Here is a 21,636-nt window from a genome sequence, read left to right as displayed (position 1 = left end):
TTAATACTCTTGTATCTTTTTTGTTGTTGTTAAGGTTAATAGTGGATTTAGATCTACATTTTTACTGAATGCATGTAATACATAGTATTCCACTACATGGGCACATTACAGTTCAGCCATTCCACTACTAATAGACATTCAAATTGCTTTCAGTTTTTTGCTGTTAAAAAAACCTGACAGCCAAGTGTGGTGGCTCACGCCTGTAGTCCCAACACTTTGGGAGGTCGAGAAGGGAGGATCTCATGAGCCCAGGAGTTTGAGACCAGCCTGGGCAACATAGTGAGACTCCGTCTGTGTTTGTTTATTTTTAATATATATGTGTGTGTATTAATAATATATAGGTATTATTTTTAATATATAAAAATATATAAAATTATATATTATTTGTGTGTGAGTGTGTGTGTATTTTAACCTTAGTTACCATATATATAATATGAGGGTTTGGGAACCAGCTGGGCATGGTGGTGTGCACCTGTAGCCCTAGCTACCCAGGATGCTGAGGTGGGTGGGTTGCTTGGCCCCAGGAATTCAAAGCTGCAGTAAGCCATGATTGTGCCACTAGCCTGGGCAACAGAATGAGATCCTGTCTCTAAAAAACAAGCAACAACAAAAAAGAGGATTTGAGTTAGGTCAGTGTCTCAGCTGCTCTATCGGGCCTATAGGTTTCTTAGGCATGTTTAAGAAGCTGCCACTAAGGATATGGATATGCTGAACAGCTTAGAGCTTCTCATTGAAATTTAACCCTAACAGCTCCACTCTTGTCTGTTTTATTTGGTTTATGGCTTTATAAAACATCATTTGAGTTTTCAGTTTTCACTGCAAAAAAACTCAAAAGTTTGAAAATCAGAACTGATGCCTTTGGTTTCATCATCTTTAAAATATCTGATTCTTTCCAACATCCTAACTATAAAAACAGAAGGACTTTATTGCCAGTAGTCTAAATTAAAAATCCACCTAGTAAATACAGTTTTCATTATATCTTAGTGATTTATGAGTGATGACTGATTAAACAAAAGTTGGATACATTTTTTTGAGTAAAAAGGAAATATATACTTGCAGAAAAAAAAAACAAATAATACAGAAAGTTATAAAATAAGGAAAGAATTCCACACTGCAGTTTGAACAGATTTGTTTGTGTATATTCTTGCACTCTTGTTTGCATGCACATACGAACATAAACTCACATATTTGGTTTTCCTAGTTTTTTGTTTTATGTTGTGATTAGGAAAACTCCTCATTTGTATTAGAAAAGATTTCTATATTCTAGTAAGGTTTTTTTTATGATTGTCTGTTCAGTCCCTCTGGAATCTGTTTTAGAATATGGTTGAAGATAGTTAAACCATTATGTTTTTGAAAATAGCCAGTTCTCCCTCACTACTTTTTTATACACTAAATTCCTGTATGTTTCTGTGTCTTATCTCTGGACACTGTTCTATCCCACTAATATATTTGTTTATTTCTGCATCATAATAATTCTTGTAACAGGCTGTCTTTCATTTCCTGGTATCCCGTCTCTCCCCCTCCCACTTCACTCTTTTTCAAACTCCCCCTCATACTTTTTCAAACTTTGTTCATTTATCATGAAGTGTATTAGTCAAGAGTTCCAGGGAAACAGAACCAGTAATTGAATCTACATCTGCATCTGTCTATCTAGATTCTTGAATGAAAGATAGATTTATCTTAAGAAACTGGCTCACGCAGTTGTAGGGACTAGCAAATTTGAAATTTGCAGGGCAGGTCAGCAGGCTGGAAATTCAGGAGTTAACATTGTAGGCCTGAGTCTGAATTTGCAGGATAGCAGACTAAAAACTCAGGCCAGGGTTTCTCTGTTGCACTGCTGAGGATAATTCCTTCTATCTCAGTTCTTATTCGTAATGCCTTCAACTGATTGATTGAGGCCCACTCATTATTGAGAGTAATCTGCTTTACTCAGAGTCTACTGATTTATTGTTACTTTCATCTAAAAAACACCTTCTCATCTAAAAAAACACCTTCACAGCAACACCTAGATTAGTGTTTGACTGTACAGCTGGGCACTACATAACCTAGGCAGGTTGTCACAAAATTAACAGTCACAGCATACTTTTCCAGATGAACTGGAAAACTCTGTACATTTCTATGTCAGTGTATAGAATTCCTTTGAATTTATAGGTAAATTTAGGAAAAGCCATGATAGTGAGCATGTTTCTCTTATTAATGTGAATTCTAATTCCTCTAGTGTTTAACCTTAAGTGGACTGGCCCATAAGTTTAGAAAAAGGAATTCTGTGCTTTTCTTTTGACTAAAAAGGTCTGTTTCAAGCTTCTCACTGGAAATAATTTGTCTGTTTCAGCTGCTTTATAGATCTTCAGTTTCCTAAAAAGCAACTAAAATTTCTTTTTGGGTAGACCCCATTTTAATTTTTTAATTGCTTTAAGTATTTTAAAGCAGTATTCTTCAAACTTTAAAGAACATATTAATATGTAATAAACTGTGAAGATCATAGGTTTTGTTTTTTGTAGGCGACTTTGACCAGATTTTAATTTTGGCTCCAATTACTTACAGACTGTCCTGTTGTTGAATTAATGTTTACTGTTCAGTAGTGTAAAATAAAGATGGTAGTAAAAATATTTTATTGTTGCCATGAGGGTTAAATAAAAATATGTAAAACAGCAAGGTACCTGGGCTGTGATGGTTCCTGTTCAGAAAATACTAACTTGCTCATTTGTAAGAACTTTACTCACTTGGCCTAGAACTACAAAGAAACATAAGTTAGCTCTATCCCAAAACACACTTTACACTTAGTTTAGTCCTATATACTGTGTTGTCTAAGGACAGAACTTTCATTTGATTTAGAAATGTGTTGTTCAATAAAGCAAAACCAGAATCTCTAGGCAGAACTATTATAGAATGACAAGGTTCAGGAATTTAAGGTTGAAGTCTATGAGCAGAATGAGCACGGCTTGAAAGGAAAGATTGCTTATTGAAAGCCAGAGACTGAGGGCTTTGAAGTCAAAAGGACTAGTGTCCGCATCCTGATTCTACCATTCACTGACTGTGCAATCTTAATCATGTTTCTTAATCACCTGAGCCTTTGTTTCCTTGTCTGTAAAAAAGAAGAAACTATCTACATTGCAGTGTTCTTGTGATGAAGTCTGTATGATCTGATACACATTAGTAGGTATTTAAGCATTATCTTTTTTCTGAATAAATCTTACTTAAAATTGTTCTTCTAGATATGTGATCTCATTAAGTCTGCTGAATTTTTTTTTTACATGAAAGTTTCTGGTAAGCTGTGAAGTTATGAGAAAGAAGCAAGCGAACCTCTTAGGAACTGCTAGTGACTTTTTTGTGTCCTTGCCATTTTTTTTTCTTTTTTTATATTAGTATATTCTTGAGGAAGCAGTATATGGACACTTTTCTATATGCATTATGGTGATTGAATAAGACAGTCTTTTTGTACATTTTATGCTGACTGAAAATGTATACCCATTTTCATGTGCACAAAGTTCCAAACATTTTTAGTCTAGGGAAATGAGTATTTTAGAAAAACATGTATGCTGCTAAATTACTTGTGAAATACACCAATAGAAAATAGAAAGCACTGTACTTACAATTGAGGAAGGAAAACAGAATGAAAACACTGTGTGTTTTCCAAACTGGCATCTGTGTAAAAATTGTTTATATCTACAAACCAAGGTGCTGAGGGGCATAAGGGAAAATAAGATTGTGCTTGACAATGTGGGTTTCTAGATGGTGGTAAACATCCCTTGTTTTTATAAAGTTTTTTGTGCAGTGAATCAGTCTAAATTTTAAAATGAAATATTGACATAATTTTTCCAGAAGTTGCTTGATAGATTTGACTATGATGATGAGCCAGAAGCTGTGGAAGAATCAAAGAAAGAGGATACCACTGCCGTCACCACGACAGCACCTGCTGCCGCAGTACCCCCTGCACCCACCGCCACCGTGCCTGCTGCTGCTGCACCCGCTGCTGCCTCTCCTCCTCCTCCACAGGCACCATTGTTAGTTTTTTTTTTATTCCTCAGCAGATAGAAAATTGGTAATAGTTGTAAGGCATAACCTAAGTAACATTTAGCAATGACAACAATGTTCTATGAAGTTGTTTTGTAAAATTTGTGGTATTAGTTTTCTCTTGAATGAGGAAGGGATCCTCTTAAGATTTAAAACCAAAACATGGCTTTTATGTTGGGAATAATACTGAGTTTATAAATTAAATTTAATATATAGGTAAATATATGGTTCAGTAAAATGTTAATGACTCATGAACAACACTCTGTTTCTGTAATTTAAGTATGGCTGAGAAGCTTGTGCTTTTGAATGGGTAAAAGATTATCCACCTTTTTTTAGTGGCTTTCCTGGAGATGGCATGCAGCAGCCAGCATACACACAGCATCAAAATATGGATCAGTTTCAGCCACGAATGATGGGAATACAACAGGATCCAATGCACCATCAGGTACAAGCATTTTTCTTGCAGTTCAAAGAAAGATCTATTCATTATAGAGCGTATGGTTTGCATTCCACAGAGCACTCTGCAGCTATGTAATTGGCTAAGTCGTACTATATCTCTGATAAAAGCTGTTGAACACGTAACTATTTTGAGTTGCTTTTTTCTGTAATTAAAACAAGGATGCCAAAATCACATGCTCATATTTTAATAATAGGCATTTTTTTAGTTAAAATAATGTAGAGATTACAGTTCTATTTGAAGAAACCGACCTGTTTAGTTATACAGCTTTTTCCCTTGGAAGGGCCTTTCTTCTGTATTTTGTGTGGTTAGATACGTTAGAGGGCTCTGAGCTCTGAACATTCAGGAATATAGTTTGAAATCCGCAATAAAAGGAGCATACATAGCACACTGGAGAGTTGCAGGAAGTTAGTAGAGATAAATTTGTTCCAGTAAATTCTCTCATTGAGTGTTTCTTAAACTTGATTCTGTATCTAAATTATGGGGATGGGGTGGGAAGCATTTTTGTTATTTCAAGTGTTTAACAATTACTGAAAGTTCATAAATAATTTAGAAAGAATACTTAAAGCATTATATTTATAGTTTTATTTGTGTTTAAACTGACATGCAGAAATATGTTAGATTGTAGTTTACTTTCATTATTATTATGATACTTTATTTGAAACTCTAAAAGTTGGGTATGTTAGTTGAAATTCCCCCTTGGTTATTTTTTTTAAAGTAAACCTAGAAGTCATTGCTTCTAGAAAGCCAGTTTTCCTCCCAAAAGGCTTAATTGTCTTTAAAGCTGAAAAGAGACCATTTGCAATGGAGTACTTCTGACTTGAAGTTCAGTTTATCACATTGCTTCCTTATGTAAATGAAGGTATTTCTTTAAATATTTAAAACTAAACCTGTGTGTTCATAATTTTAAAAAGAGTTACAGGATTTTTAACCTATATACTTGGTATGTAACAATTCTTGCGTGGAAATTGTACATATGGAAATTGTTAAACAATGTTGAATGTCGTTGTAACTTTTCCTTGATCAAACTTTATTGAGGATATTTTAGTTTTATATAACTAAAGGTTTTCCAAATTATTTTGATAGCTATTACTCATACACTTTCTTTAAAAATGAAAGGTTCCACTTCCTCCTAATGGACAAATGCCAGGATTTGGACTTCTTCCTACACCTCCATTTCCTCCCATGGCTCAGCCTGTGATTCCTCCAACTCCACCAGTGCAGCAGCCTTTCCAAGCTTCTTTTCAGGCACAAAATGAACCACTTACACAGAAGCCACATCAGCAGGTAAAACTTTATTCTCAGATAGTTTTATCTTTTTTTGTTGCCTTGACTTATATGCAGATTTCTCCTTATTTGCTTGCTGTCTTCATTTTTGAATATGAAGAAATACCTGGGTACATATTAAACCCTCTCAGTGCTCCAGGTTTTTCATCTGGAAAGGGGACGTACTAATACTGCCAACTTCCATAGGATTCTGTGAGGTTTGATATAGAGTGTTGAAGGCTTAACTAGTGCCTACTTCACTGCATTAGATAATGGTTTATTAAAATGGTATGTAATTTAAGCAAAGTAACTTTACCAGAAGTAGAGAAATATTTCTTTTAATCTTTTAAACAATATAAAAGTGGTTTTTGTTTTTGTTTTTTTTTCCCAGTGATGGCCAATTGTTACTAGTAATTTGGTCCCAGGCAACCAAAAGAGAATTGCTTCAGGGAAGGAGATTTTTAATATAGCTTTTGTTAGATTTTGTCCTCTTGCTTTTATACTTGTTAAATTTCTCATTTTATCATGGTTTTTGTTTTTTAAGGAAATGGAAGTAGAACAACCTTGTATTCAAGAGGTTAAGCGACATATGTCTGATAACAGAAAGTCAAGATCTAGGTCAGCATCCAGGTAATTTATAGAAAATGTTTTTTCCAACCCTGTATGTCTTAGGGGACATAGAAATTAAAATTAGATTGGGTTATTTTCAGATATTCAGAATGTTAGTAAAATAACAGTTGGTATGTTTGTATTTGTATATGTGTGTAGAAGGGGGCAGGTGAAGTATTGATGTAAAAAAAAAAATACATCATTCATCTTACTTTTTTTCCCTATATTTGAGTTGCTCAGATGTAATGGAATTTTGAAGATATAATTCTATACATAGGTAATCAGTATGTGATATTAGAAGAACTATATTTTCAAAGTTCCATTACAGCTTTATCAGCCAGCAAAAGTGGAAAGATCACAGTAATGCTGTAATCAGAGAATGTTTTTAATTGCTGCAGAAAAGACTTTACTAAGAAGATAGGTAACAGTAGTAGCAGTGTATCTGAACTATGAAAATTAGCTACTTAAATTACAAGGATGTAATTTTATATAGTACCAGACGGCACTGAAGATGACAGATACTTATATAAGCTGTCAACATTGTGTATTTTATTTAAATAATGTGCATGATTTCTAATTTGGGACATACTAAATCTGTAAAATGAATTCTCAGGTATTGCATTCTTACATACCCAAACATTAAATTACCTAGTTTTTGTTCTGTTTTGTTTTGTTTTAATTAGTATGTGCTTATATTTTCTGGTTTTTGTCTATATGCTATGCATTCTCCCTTCTCTTGAAAACATTAGGTCACCAAAAAGGAGGCGATCTAGATCTGGTTCTAGATCTCGAAGGTCTCGGCATCGACGTTCTCGATCTCGGTCCAGGGATAGACGCCGACATTCTCCCCGATCTCGATCCCAAGAAAGACGGGATCGAGAAAAAGAGAGAGAACGTCGACAAAAAGGCCTCCCTCAAGTGAAACCGGAAACTGCAAGTGGTAACTCAACCTTTATATTCAAACCTCATGTACTATTTTTTCAGGTCTTGGGTTTAAAGTGTTTTATAACTGTTAGCAAAACTATAAAAGAAATGTTACCACTGTGTTGATTTTTATTTGAAATATTGCTTTCTTGTGCCTTGTTTATTCATTGATGTATACCCTTAGATTTGCTTTCGTACCTTAAACCAGCTATAAAGCAGCAGTAAGGAGTGAACCAAAAATTTACAGAATGTATTCACTTGCATTATTTTCTGAATCTCATCAGATGTCTTCAGAATACATTTAGTAAGGTGTGCTAGACATATATTTGATATAAATCAGTAACTATTAAGATGACTAAGATTTTAATTTATAATATGACTAGGGCATATGTAAGATTTCTGATTCCATAAGGCTTATCACCTAGGACACAACATAAAAGAAAAACCATCAACACTTAAGAGTGGAGAAAGGACAGTTACATGCAAGTGAACAAAGCACTGAGCTGGTTGGTAATCAAGAGACTTGAGCTGCAATCCTAGTTCTGCTGTTCATTGGCAGGGTGAGGTGGGCAAGTTATTGCTTCCCTGGCTTCAGTTTTTATAGATGTAATCTTTAGATCCATCTACAAAAAAACCAGTTTTTTCCAACTTTTATGTATATCTTTCACTATCCCAGTTCTCTTTCTGGAAGTACTAATGCAGTTTTCTAGAATTTTTAAAATGTATGTGAGATTTAGTATTTAAACTTGTGGTGTTGTAATATAGTTCATGAATATTTTGTGTAATGATTTTTTAATGTAAGCTACAGTGCTGCTCATTATCAAATGTGAATCTCTTTATGATTGTAATTTTATTTTAAGTTTGCAGTACTACCCTCTGGGTGGGGCAGCTGGACAAAAGAACTACTCAGCAGGATGTTGCCAGTCTCTTGGAAGAGTTTGGTCCAATTGAATCAATTAATGTGAGTGTTTATTCAGTTTTTTAAGTACGATGGACAGGTGTGATTAATGTCATTTTATGAAATGGAGGACCTGAGACCAAAGTTACAATTTGCTCAGGTTTATAGATGTGACTAGAATTTAGGTGTTCAGAGTCCACATTTAGAATTATCTGTATTTAACATTTCTTAGAATTCTTTGTATTTAACATTTCTTGGATAACCAAGTTTAATTTCAAACATTTCTAGGTAAGTCTTTATATAACAAAGCTTGGAGGACTCAGTTGAGACCAAACTTGAATTGCCAACTTAGAAATGAATTTAACCTTACATTATATAGCATGGGGTGAGGGATGGGATTGTTGGAACTGCTTACTTGGTGTTGTATCTTGTTGCTTTTCAATTTTGTTATCTTTTATAATATTAAAATGTTTTGGAGCAGATGATTCCTCCCAGGGGTTGTGCCTATATTGTTATGGTTCATAGGCAAGATGCCTATCGTGCCCTGCAGAAACTGAGCCGAGGAAACTATAAAGTGAACCAGAAATCCATAAAGGTACAGTCTTATATGTTATAATTAATTTTTTTTTAAATAGGCAGAAGGGGAAAAATATGTGGCATAGAAAAACTAATTTGGGTCTTCGAAATGACTTTCAACACTGAGGCATTTCATGTGCATCTTTTTTTTTTTTTTTTTTTTTTTTAAAGACTATTTCCTAAAAGAACTCCAGTGTTTCAACATAAAATTGTAAATGTTACGTGCATGGTAGAATTTGTTTTGTTTTGTTTTGTTTTGTTTTGTTTTGTTTTTCCTAAATGTAGATGGGTTCATCATGGTAAATTAGTGCTTTAAATATAATGTCTTTTAGCAATATGTTTTGTGCTGTTCAAAAAATTTGGATACCGTATTTTTAAAGTTTGCCATCTTAGAATTAACTGAAAAATATTCACCAAAGGTGGAGAAAAACATATAGGTACATGGGTATTTTTCCCCTAAGGAGCTAAAGTCAGTGTTTCTTCAGTGTCTTAACACCCCATTCTACCGCTGGATTGCACTGCAAAAAGATTTTGTCTGATGTTAAGTAATTACAAGGCACCCCTAGACTTGGAAAAGTAGTCCCCAGTATACTACTAGGCTATTCAGGGAACTTCAGCCTTTCCCTGTTAAACTTTTTCCTTTTCTCTAAGTTTTATGTTGGCTGGGTTGGGTGAGAGTTGGTAAGGAGAAGATGCCAGTGAAATTTCCATCCTAGGACAAAGTGAGAATTAAAGGGTAACCAGTTCTGTAGTGAGAATAAGGCTTTGAATGAGATCCAAGCCTAGCTGGTCCAGATTGCTCCCTTGCTGCCCGAGTCGGAATGGATAGAATGATAGAGAATAATACCCTCAAGACTTATGACCTTGCTTTGTTTTCTTTTTATATTTTCACTAATGGTGAAATAGATTGCCTGGGCCTTAAACAAAGGAATAAAGGCAGATTATAAGCAGTATTGGGATGTAGAACTTGGTGTTACTTATATTCCATGGGACAAAGTCAAGCCTGAGGAACTCGAGAGTTTTTGTGAAGGAGGAATGTTGGACAGTGACACACTTAACCCAGGTAAAGCAGTATTTAATTTTTCTTACAGTTCACTTATTTGCTTGGTAGTACATATGACAAATCGAATGTCCTGTTCCTTGCATTAGGACGTGATTTTTGAGATTTTTTAGGATCCCTCCTGTGTCAGTATCTCCATTATAAACTGAGGGTTAAATAGTGAATGAGACAAAAGAGATGCAAACACAAGTGAAATACTTAACTGATTATGGGATCTATGAACTACAGAATTAAGTAGAACTTTTCCTGTGAAACTTAATAAATCATATAGGTCTTAACTGAGCATCTTTGGTATTATGTTTTTTTTAATTTATTTTTTGAGGTGGAGTCTCTGTAGCCCAGGCTGGAGTGTAGTGATGCAATCTTGGGTCACTGCAACCGCTGCCTCCCAGGTTCAAGCCACTCTCCTCCTTCAGTCTCCCGAGTAGCTGGGACTACAGGCGCATGCCACCTTGCCCGGCTAATTTTTGCATTTTCAATAGACACGGGGTTTCACCATGTTGGCCAGGCTGGTCTCGAACTCCTGACCTCAAATGATCCGCCCACCTCGACCTCCCATAGAGTTGGCATTACAGGCGTGAGCCACTGCACCTGGCCTGGTATTGGGTTTTAATCCAGTGCTTCATGATAATTACCTTGGAAAGTTTTAGATGTCCAGAGAAGCAATCTAAAGTAAACGTGTAAGACAAGGAATTGCAGTTATTTGTGGGCATAAATATTTAAAATGCCAGATTGACAGTGAGATTGCAGGGGGGGAAATCGCAGAATGCATGGGCTTGACCTGGAGATTGCTAGACAGAGGAACAGGAGGAGCATAGGATGGCATGGCAGTATAGAATGTTTTTTGTTGTTTTTGTTTCGTTTTGAGATGGAGTCTTGCTCTGTCACTAAGGCTGGAGTGCAGTGGCATGATCTTGGCTCACTGCAACCTGTGCCTCCCGGGTTCCAGTGATTCTCCTGCCTCAGCCTCCCAAGTAGCTGGGACTACAGGCGCGTGCCACCGTGCCGTGCTAATTTTTTTGGTATTTTTTTTAGTAGAGAAGGGGTTTCACCATGTTAGGCTGGCCTCGAACTCCTGACCTCAGGTGGTCTGCCTACTGCCTCAGCCTCCCAAAGTGCTGGGATTACAGGCGTGAGCCACCGTGCTCACCCTCACCGCCCTCAGAACATTTAAAGGAAGCTTCAAGGCCAGGCACGGTGGCTCATGCCTGTAATCCGAGCACTTTGGGGTGCTGAGGCAGGCAGGTCACTTGAGGTCAGGAGTTTGAGACCAGCCTGGCCAACATGGTAAAACCCCATCTTTACTAAAAATACAAAAAAAAAAAAAATTAGCTGGATGTGGTGGCGGGTGTCTGTAATCCCAGCTACTTGGAACGCTGAGGCTGGAGAATCACTGGAACTCAGGAGATAGAGGTTGCAGTGAGTTGAGATTGCGCCACTGCGCTCCATCCTGGGAGACAGAGCAAGACTCTGTCTCAAAAAATTAAAATAAAATAAAGGAAGCTTCAAGCAGGAGTGACGGTTTCAGAGCCAAAAAGAGATGAAACAATGCTGTACTATTCCCACATCCCACTCCCTCCCTGGATGTACAAAGCCTTCATCTAAGGATAGAGCTAGATTTGTGTTAAGGCAATCAGGTATTGAGGGCCTACTATGTGCTGGACATCTGGGAGGCGCTAGACAGTGGTAAAAAGAAGAAGATGGTGTAATCTTGGGGCTCATGGTCCAGTGGAGAATGTATTGAAAAGCTCAAGAATATAGAGAATCTGATGGAGCCAGAGCCTCAGAGGACAGAGCAGAAAGACAGTTTTGTTTTTACTTGACTAGAAGATATGTGGAAATAGGTGGGAGGTTTAAGTTATTCTTTAATATTAGTGAAATGTGTTCAGGAAATATTGGGTGTTTCATTATCCTTTATTTCTAATACTTTAAATAATACATTCTTGTGGTTAAGAACATGGACTCTAGAACCAAATGTGTCTGAGTTGAATCCGTCCCTGCCATTTAGCAAGAATGTGATCTTGGGCAAGCTGTCTTTGCTTTTCTCATTTGTAAAATGGGAATAATAGTAGTATCTACTTGTAAATGGTTGTGAGAACTAAATAAGCTAGTATAAATAGAGTGCTTGTGACAGTGCCTGGCACACAGTATGCATTCTTTTACATGTTTCTATTGTTGTTAATTTAAATAATTACTATTTCTAAAATTAGCATGGGAATTTCTTTAATAATTGGGCTAGGTTTTTATAATCAACATTTTTCATTTCTAGATTTAAAGTTACAAACTGAAAATGGTAAACTCTTGTTAAATTTCTTTCACGCTCACAGATTGGAAAGGAATTCCTAAGAAGCCTGAAAATGAAGTTGCTCAAAATGGAGGTGCTGAAACCTCACACACAGAACCAGTATCACCCATACCTAAACCATTACCTGTGCCTGTCCCTCCTATTCCTGTTCCTGCACCTATAACAGTGCCACCTCCACAGGTGAGAATATTGGGACATGACTTAAACTTTAAGTGCCTGAAAGGTCCCTTTCTAAATCTTACTGTAGATATATGTCTGGATTCATAGTAAAAAACATGAGTACATATATGTGCATATTACATTTTTCATGTTTTATCAGATTTAAAGTTTATATTCTTCACCTTTTTTTTTTTTTTTTTTTTTTTTTTGAGACAGAGTCTCTCTTTGTTGCCCAAGCTGGAATGTGGTGGTGATGTCGGCTCACTGCAACCTCCACCTCCCAGGTTCAAGCCGACCCTCTTGCCTCAGCTACCTGAATAGCTGGGATTACAGGATTACAGGCATTTGCCACCACACCTGGCTAATTTTTGTATTTTTAGTAGAGACGGGGCTTCACCATGCTGGCCAGGCTCGTATCAAACTCCTGGCCTCAAGTGATCTGCCTGCCTTGGCCTCCCAAAGTGCTGGGATTACAGGTGTGAGCCACCGTGCCTGGCCCATAAATGTTTATACAACCAAAATAAATGTATATTGTCTTACATCTATCCATCCAGATTATTCAGTATCAAGTTTCATAGGCTCTGCCTACTTTTTTTCTGAGTCTTCATTCTTCAGGGACTTTGTGTCCTGAAGAAACTTGGATGTGTACCCAATAAGCTGCTGCTTTGAGGGACAGGGATTTTCTTAATTTTCACCTTGGATGCTATCCTTATGAAATTTTTAAATGGATTGAAAACTTCATAATAAATGCCATTTAACATGAAGATGTGTTCTTATTATAAAATATTTGCTGTCTAGTCAGCCAACCTGTTACTTGAAAAGCAATACTAGATTCTGGTAGAACTGGGTTTAATTCTCAACTCTGTTGTTTATATTCAGCAGTATGGTATTTGGCATGTAACTTCACCTATAAGTTTCAGTTTCCTATTTGTAAATGTGCAAATTCCCTTTCCTGGCTTTGGCATTCCTCATGTGTTAGAGTTGTTTTGAGGGTTAAATGAGATAATATATGTTAAGTACTCAGTATGTTTTTTGTCACGTCATAAGAGCCGAAAAATGAAAAACCCTTTGAAAATTATAAGAACTTGACCCATAGTTCTATGTGTGATCTACTGGATTTTTCTTGTCTTCCTTCCTCAGTTTCTCACATTAAATCTGAATCAGATAAATCTGAGCTATCGTGAAAGTGAATTGTGTCTTCATTTTCTCAATGTGAGGGGAAAACTGTATGCTTTGGTACATTCTTGGCTGTGATTTAAATGGACTCCCCTAGTTTGCAAACTCTTCAGCTGACCTTCTGGATATGCCCCTCCAGTGCAGGTTCTAAGCAAAATTCAATGTGTGTCAGCACTCATTTACAGGAAGCTGCCTGATCTGTTCAGATAGTGGTCTCCAACCTTTCCGGCACCAGGGACCGGTTTCTTGGAAGGCAATTTTTCCATGGACTGGAGTGGAAGATGGTTTCAGGATGAAGCTGCTCCACCTCAGATCATCAGGCATTAGTTAGATTCTCATAAGAACTGCACAAGCTAGATCCCTGACATGTGCATTTCACGACAGGGTTCATGCTCCTATGACAATCTAATGCCGCCACTGATCTGACAGAAGGCAGAGCTCAGGAGGTGGTGCTTGCTTGCCCACTGCTGTGTGGCCCGTTTCCTAACAGGCCATAGACTGGTAATGGTCCGTGGCTGGGGGGGTTGTTAAAATTTATCTTAAAAAAAAAAAAATAGCTAACGTTTGTTGGGCATTTAAGTGCCAGGCACCAGCACTTAGTATGTATTAACTCATTTAATCTGCATAATTATGTGTGGTTGGCACTTTGCCGTTTTAGAGAATTTAAATAGCTTGCTCAAGGTCACACAGCTAACTAAAGCGGATGGGAGAAGCAGACAATTTGGCTCCAGGACCTGTGATCTTAGCCATTGTGTAAATTGCCAAGTAGCCTGTCTTAAAGCTGTATTGCTGAAAGGACCATGGAACATTTTAAAATGTATTACATGATGTCAGAACACCAATAAACACTGGTGAAATATAGTGTGAAATTGCTGTCATAAAGTGAAGAGCACAACTTTGATTTCTTTCTTTCTTTCCTTTTTTTTTTTTTTTCTTTTTTTTTGAAGACCAAGTCTTGCTCTGTCGCCCAGGCTGGAGTGCAGTGGTGCAATCTCGGCTCACTGCAACCTCCACCTCCCGAGTTCAAGCAATTCTCCTGCCTCAGCCTCCGGAGTAGCTGGGATTACAGGTGCTTGCCGCCACACCCAGCTAATTTTTGTATTTTTAGTACAGACAGGGCTTCGCCATGTTGACCAGGCTGGTCTTGAACTCCTGACCTTAGGTGATCCGCCTGCCTCGGCCTCCCAAAATGCTGGGATTACAGGTGTGAGCCACCACACCCGGCCCACAGCTTTGATTTCTATCAGTTGGTATGAATAGAAGTTAACTACCACCTGTTATTTAATAAATTGACTGGTCTAATAAGCACAAATTAAGAAACATCTATTTTTTCAACAGTTTGCTCTTTTATCTGTGCTTACTGTGTGGATGGGAGGGTGTCTAGATAGGTGGTTTATTCTTTTATCTTTCTTTCTAGGTCCCACCACATCAACCGGGTCCACCTGTAGTTGGTGCTCTCCAGCCGCCTGCTTTCACGCCTCCTCTGGGAATACCGCCTCCAGGCTTTGGTCCTGGTGTTCCTCCTCCCCCTCCTCCTCCACCATTTTTGCGCCCAGGATTCAACCCAATGCATTTACCACCAGGTACACTAAATTGTCTGTGAACATACTTTAGAGCCTGCGATGGAGTGATACAGCATAAGTTGACATTATTTTTCTTATTCTAGGTTTTCTGCCTCCTGGACCCCCACCTCCTATAACTCCACCAGTATCCATTCCTCCTCCTCACACTCCACCAATAAGCATCCCAAACTGTAAGCATGTTTTTTTCTTTGTGTTTGCTTATCCTCTTGGAGCTGGGTGTAGGAGGGAGAGTGAACCGGTAATAGGATCTATAGTATGGCAGAAGAATGTTGACCGGGAGATAATTAATTATTCAGCTTCACATGTTGATATAATTATATTCCTTAGCTACTATCGCTGGTATAAATGAAGACACTACAAAAGACTTATCTATTGGAAATCCCATTCCAACAGTGGTGTCTGGGGCTAGAGGAAACGCCGAGTCTGGTGACAGCGTGAAAATGTATGGCTCTGCTGTGCCACCTGCTGCACCCACGAATCTGCCCACCCCTCCTGTAACCCAGCCTGTTTCACTTCTTGGTAAGTTATTTTTTTTTATCATTAGTTTTCCTTGCCCCACCCCCACCCACCCCCCCACCCATCCCCAAGTTAGATTTTTTTAAAAAAACAATGTTAATTTTGGTAAAATTATTTCCAAGACTGGCTTTTTTGGTTGTTTTGTTTGTTTGTTTGTTTTTGAGGAAGATCTTCCTCTTAAAGTCAAATATGTGTACTTGATCTTTACCAAGAGAGAATCTCAAAGACAAAATCATGTTTGTCTGTCTTGAATAAAAGTTTGGATCTTCACATCCTTATTTGGTATAGAAAAATGATTAAAAGTAATCTCTGTGCAAAGGAATTGGTACAGAGTTCGTAATTCACTTAACCTTAGTCTCTTCCCAGCTTTTAGGAGATACTTCTTTAACAGCCTAGGTTTTTCTCTGTCTGGACCAATTATTATCTATCTGAAACCCCTGGACTTGGGTAGCGTTCTTTGTGGGCTAGCAAAGAAATCATCTTTGATACATTCCAATAAAATGGCTTTGTTTTCTAAGTAACAGTTGCGCAGCCTGAGGTACCACTTTCCCACTCACTCTCAGTTTACTTGGCTGGAGTTTATCTGTTGTACTTTTTACCCACAACTTCAATACTGTGATCAAGGGCGATGTGACTTAGATCTTTTACATCTTTAAGCAGGCTTACTCTTGCCTGCTTAAGTTATGAATAAATACATCACATGCTTGTTACAGTAGACCATCTTTTAAATTAACAAATTGTTGTATTTGAAGTGGTATTGCCAAATATAATTAACACTTGAATCCCCTAATTGGAAGTTAATGTCTTGAGAGTATTACAGTGTTCTAGTCCTGTGAGCCCATAGTATTTTTCAAAGGTATATGCATATGCCTGTTTGCTTTCATAATCTGAGTTGTTTTAGGAAAGAACCTATTGATTACCTCTGAGATGTAGGACTGTGAGACATTGGTTTGTAATGGAGGACTTTTACTTTTCACCTATGCTATTCAGTACTGTTGGAATTTTTTATTTTTTGCATGTACTATATTTATAATAAAAAACAATTTGTTTTTAAATGGTATACTGTATTCTGCCCTCCCCTAGACTAAGCTTAGGCTGATAATAGCCTTGAGTTTATTTCCCTTAGTACACAGATTGGGTAATGGTAAAAGAGGATTTGGGATTAAAATTTATCACAAGTGATACAGGAGTGTAGTTACCATAATGATGGAAAATGATTTGTTTAATGAGGAAGTTGCTTAAGAGGTCTACCTTCCAATGGAAGTCATATCATAGAAGGAACATTGGACTAGGAACCAGGGAACATTTTTGCATCTGTTTTGTTATGCTTTCTTTTTTTTTTCATATTAACATGATTGCACAAGAATCACAGAATCTGGATAGCAACCCCTTCTTCACATCCCACATACACACCCTTGATTATGAATCCTAGTCTAAGGTCCATGGATGTTAGACTACCTGAAACTATTTATAAAATTGCTGCATTTGTGTTTTTTACTGGGTTTAATAAATTTATTGAATGAGTGAAAAGATCTCATGAACTCCAGGAGTTTAATAACCACTGCTTTCAAGCAACTGTGAAGCGTAGTAAGTAGCCTGCCTGTGATTTAACATTTAGGTCTTGAAGACCCTGCCTGTTATTTCTTATCACTACTGAACATACAATTTAACCTCTGCATCCAACATGTGCAACCAAACACAGATGAGAAGTCGGTGAGCTTGGAAAAACATAGTAAGCTAGGCATGGCTAGAAAAGTAATTAAATTCTGAATCAGTCGTAGCGTTTATCATCACCTGACATACTGTTTGCATGTCCATCTTCCTCCCACTAGATGGACCCATGAGAGGGGAACATTTGTTACATGAGCGGGTGGTTTTCAATGCAGGACTGTTCATATTTTACTTCTGATGATTATCTTCGTTCTAAAACAAAATTTTTAAATTGAAGGCTATTCTAAATCCAGAAGGGTTTAGAATTTGACATAAGAAAAGTGAAAACAATTTTGTTAAAATAAGCACTTTGAACTAAAATGCAATATGTTAGTTCAGTCATGAGAAAGAAAGCCTTCCATGTGCCTTCAGTCAGCAGTCTTGAAAAGAATATCACAGGAATTTTGACCTCATAGAGGAATGAGTTTTAAATGTGTATGCAAGTTAAGAAGGGTTCATCTAAGACTAACCAGTTTTATCATTTTGATAAAGGAATGTGGTGACCACACTGCAGTATTGCAGTACTAAAGGATCAGTAATTAGGTTGGGATAACAAGTGATGGAATCCCAGAACTAAGATGCTTTGGTATTTCCTCTTGGTGCTCTAATGTTTTCTTTTAAGATAATAAAAGGAATTGTTATGCTTACCAGAAAACTATAAGTCTAGAAGTTGATGCTAAACTTCAGTTTTCTCATCTCTAAAGGGGGAGAAAAATGACAAACACAATGGTGTCACGATGATTTAATGGGCTAACATCTATAAAACACTTGCTTTGGGGCCTGCTGTAGGGCAGGCACTTAGTGAGTGGTGGGTGCTTATATTACAGGTAAGAAATGTCATAGATGTTATTTATAAGACCTAGAGAAGAATATCTTTTGCAATTCTAAAATTATATTACTTCATCTGTGATTCGTTTTAAACTGTTATATTGGCAGACAGAGGAAGCAAACTTTTTTTTTTTTTGAGATGAGTCTCACTCTGTCGCCAGGTTGGAGTGCAGTGGCGCAATCTCATCTCACTGCAGCCTCCGCCTCCCAAGTTCAAGCGATTCTCGTGCCTCAGCCTTCCAAGTAGCTGGGACTACAGGCGCGTACCACCACGCCCAGCTAATTTTTCTATTTTTAGTAGAGACAGGGTTTCACCATGTTGGCCAGGATGGTCTTGATCTCTTGACCTCGTGAGCCACCGCACCTGGCCTACTTTTTAGGAAAAAATTTATCTTGACATAGTTGCCTCAGATATTTTCGAGATAGATTAGATCATAAATTTACACATATTAAAGTTCCATCAGTTGGCTTAATGAGAAAATGTGTCAGTTTAGTGATAAATAGCACACCTACTAGATATCTGTAGTTTTTCCAGTGAGCGAGACTTAACTGAGTTCTTGGATCTTAATTTGTGAAATGTGGCAATATTTTTAAAGTACTAGGCACCAAGCAGTTGTTCGGTGGGTCTCCAAAAATTCTGTAGTGAAGCCTGATTATACTGGAAAGAGGCAGTGGGTGCCTTAAGGATGGTTTGGTTGTATCATCAGACTTAAGTGCGGGTGTTAGTTTGGGAGTAATTAGTTGAGTTGTACTACTGAATTTGGAGAGAATAAAACCAACTTTTAGAGATTTTGATTCTTTTAGTAATACTGATAATCTGAAAATATAAAATTACTTGATGCACAATAATTATTACTTGATTTTAAAGAAATCTCACACACCCAAATAGCTACAGTGGTGGTAGTTTCATAAAAGCTAAAGGTAACATTCTACAGTTGTTGGTCACTTAGGAGAGAAGGAATATTACAAATGATAGCAATTCAGTTCATTCTCTTTACTGTATAAGTGTTTGTGTTTTACTTTTCAAAAACTTTTGTATAACATGTATCTCTAATGTGTACAACCTATTTTATTAAAAAGTTCATTGTAAATGTAAAGTTTGGGTTACTTTGGTGTTCCAAACAATAAAAAAGAATACACAAAAAAATGTTTGTTTGTGTTACCTATCTCTACTGTGTTACCAGTATATCCAAAATATCTTTTCAAGCAAAAACTGTTCTAGGTCGAACTCATTCCTTTTATGGAAAATTAAAGCCTCTTGACAAGTATGTTTATTCATTAATTATCAATATGAAGAGATTACCACCAGTTTTTGTCACACTACTGTAGCTGATGGTAAAATTTATAAATAAGAGTTGAGTATTTGTAAGATCACTTCCTACTTGTAATTTTTGTTACCAAAGGTTTTAAAGCAAGAGTAACAAGTTGGTGGCCTGTGGCTAAATTACTAGGCAGTGGTGTGCTGCGCTGCAGTCCTATCATGGCTTCAGTAGACATTTGAGTTGATGATTCCAGATTTGGACACCTCAGGAAATTGTGGGGACAGAATTGGTTTGTGAATTATATTTAAACAAGCGCAAATGTTTTTATGCTATCGTTATGATCCCCGAAACTGCCTAAAAGATGAATAACTTTGCCAGCAATATCAATAGGAATTTGATTTTGATGATTTCACTTAAGTTTGGATTTCTTTGCCCAGTTTGTCTAGAATTTTAGATTTTTTAGTAGCTCATTTTTAGCAACACTTACTAGAATATTAAAGCACCAGTCTACTAATAATGCACTAGTTAGCCACTGACATTAAAAGGAAGCCTGAAGAAAATTCTAGAAAGTAGAGTTTTCAAAGTACTAACATAATACGTAATTTTTTAAAAAACAATTTTTGTGTTTTAATTTTGTTTGAATTTTGATGTTTGGTTACATTAAATTATAAGCTAGAGTGATATATCAGGTATTTAATTTGGTACCCAAAAAGCCTGTTTACTTATCCTATAAAAGTGTTCTTCTTTGAAAGCTTTAAAATATTTGAATTGGTACTCTAATTATTGTATTAATGTTATTCCACTAGTGTTATATAGTAGAAATGGTTCTTAAATACAAATTACAGTACCTTCAACTTAGTATATAACATTGTTCATTGGATACAGTGGATAATGCAAAATAGTGATTAATCTAGAACAAATACTTGGCGTGGATATGAATTTACACATGAACACACCATAGTTTCTCCCAAGGCAAAGCACTTCAAATGAAACGTGGAGAAAGTCTTGCAGAAAACCTTGAAATATTTTAACACATTGTCTCCATTTCTCCTGGGCTGTCACTTCTTAGGCTGCTCCAGAGTGCAAGTCTGAAGAATGTCTTAAATTTAAATCTCTCTGAGGGACATCTTGAGGAAGGTGGGAGGGGCAGTAACTCTGGGCTCTAGATTGATTTTGGTAGACAAAGTTAATTGCTGTAAAGAATTTCAGGTAAGGTTTTTTTTCCAGCTAATATTGAAAATAAAATTGCCTACAGATAATCTCATTCAGTGATAGAAAGTTAACTTTAGATTTCAAGTTTATTGACTCTAATAGTGAAATTGTAACTCATAGCTATTGCACTTTGTCAATTATAGTAACATACTTAAGTAATTATTATTATGCTAACTGAAATTCCAAAAAGCAAATCTGTAGGAAGTTGACCATGCAGAGCCTACTGTACATTATTTTGAAAAAACCAAGCATTTAAAAAAGATAATCATTCTCCAGTTTCACTTATAATTCTGTTTTTCATGTATTAGATGTTATCAAAATATAATATACCCTTATGCCAAAAATAGATGAGTCACATCTCAGTATATCTGCATTATATATTATTGAAAACTCAAATTTCTCTTAAGAATCTCTTGCTAACATTCTAAGCATCATTTTTAAAATATAATCTTAATGTATAATATAATCTGAAAGATGCTTTTTCTCATTCTTTGAAAATTGGCTCCTTATTCTTCCATTTTCCCCAGCTCTCAGAACATAGTGCCTTCTATAAGAATAACCCAGGAGTGTTTTCAGAATAAATAGGCCTAAATGTTATTGGTGAATCTAGGCAAAGGAAATAACATGTTGGTTGTACTGTTATTTCAGTTTTCTGCAGGTCTGAAATGGAAAAAGGATAATACTTGCTGATTAAAAAAAAAACCTAGGGATATATGCTTAGGGATCTTCAGGTATTGATGAAAGAGATGAGTGGTTGATACATCTTTTTCTTCATGTGGGAAAAGTTCATGTTTAGTTCATGCAAAGTGCCACAGTGACACTCATTCTGTAGAGATCAAATCAAAACGGTGGAACTGCAACAAAGAACAGAAAAGGAGGTTGAAAGAAAACTCATCCTTTCTCAAAGTTCAAGTCCTCCTAGGTTTATGCTGGGAAGATTCTTACCACCCTGGGAAAAGACCTGGAGCTTGTAGCCTCTATTCTTAATTCCCTGAGAGGTATCTTCTCCTTGATGAGTTTGGTCATCACCTCTGCAAACACCATTCACTCATATGTTCAATAAATATCTAATCAATAACCA

General features: G+C 36.7%; 1 protein-coding gene across 14 annotated transcripts in view; it reads left to right on the top strand.

The window, feature by feature from the left end:
• Positions 1–21,636, top strand: part of SCAF4 (SR-related CTD associated factor 4) — a 61,898-nt gene that overhangs the window by 31,640 nt on the left and 8,622 nt on the right. For 4 of the 14 annotated variants that reach the window (XM_063803686.1, XM_003319040.7, XM_003319042.7 and 1 more), the window contains 12 exons: positions 3,823–4,004; positions 4,351–4,459; positions 5,591–5,758; positions 6,282–6,367; positions 7,096–7,286; positions 8,131–8,231; positions 8,650–8,763; positions 9,651–9,807; positions 12,132–12,289; positions 14,862–15,027; positions 15,111–15,197; positions 15,355–15,546. In XM_063803686.1, the coding sequence (XP_063659756.1) occupies positions 3,823–4,004; positions 4,351–4,459; positions 5,591–5,758; positions 6,282–6,367; positions 7,096–7,286; positions 8,131–8,231; positions 8,650–8,763; positions 9,651–9,807; positions 12,132–12,289; positions 14,862–15,027; positions 15,111–15,197; positions 15,355–15,546 (1,711 nt within the window). The remainder of the gene's footprint in view (positions 1–3,822; positions 4,005–4,350; positions 4,460–5,590; positions 5,759–6,281; positions 6,368–7,095; positions 7,287–8,130; positions 8,232–8,649; positions 8,764–9,650; positions 9,808–12,131; positions 12,290–14,861; positions 15,028–15,110; positions 15,198–15,354; positions 15,547–21,636) is intronic. The other 10 variants (XM_054675306.2, XM_003319041.7, XM_063803690.1 and 7 more) reach the window with 6 other exon arrangements.

This window comes from Pan troglodytes, chromosome 22 (genome assembly GCF_028858775.2).
Source record: "Pan troglodytes isolate AG18354 chromosome 22, NHGRI_mPanTro3-v2.0_pri, whole genome shotgun sequence".
In the NCBI taxonomy this organism is placed as follows: domain Eukaryota; kingdom Metazoa; phylum Chordata; class Mammalia; order Primates; family Hominidae; genus Pan; species Pan troglodytes.
Note: the sequence above shows the minus strand (reverse complement) of the source record. Positions and strands in the feature narration are given on the sequence as shown.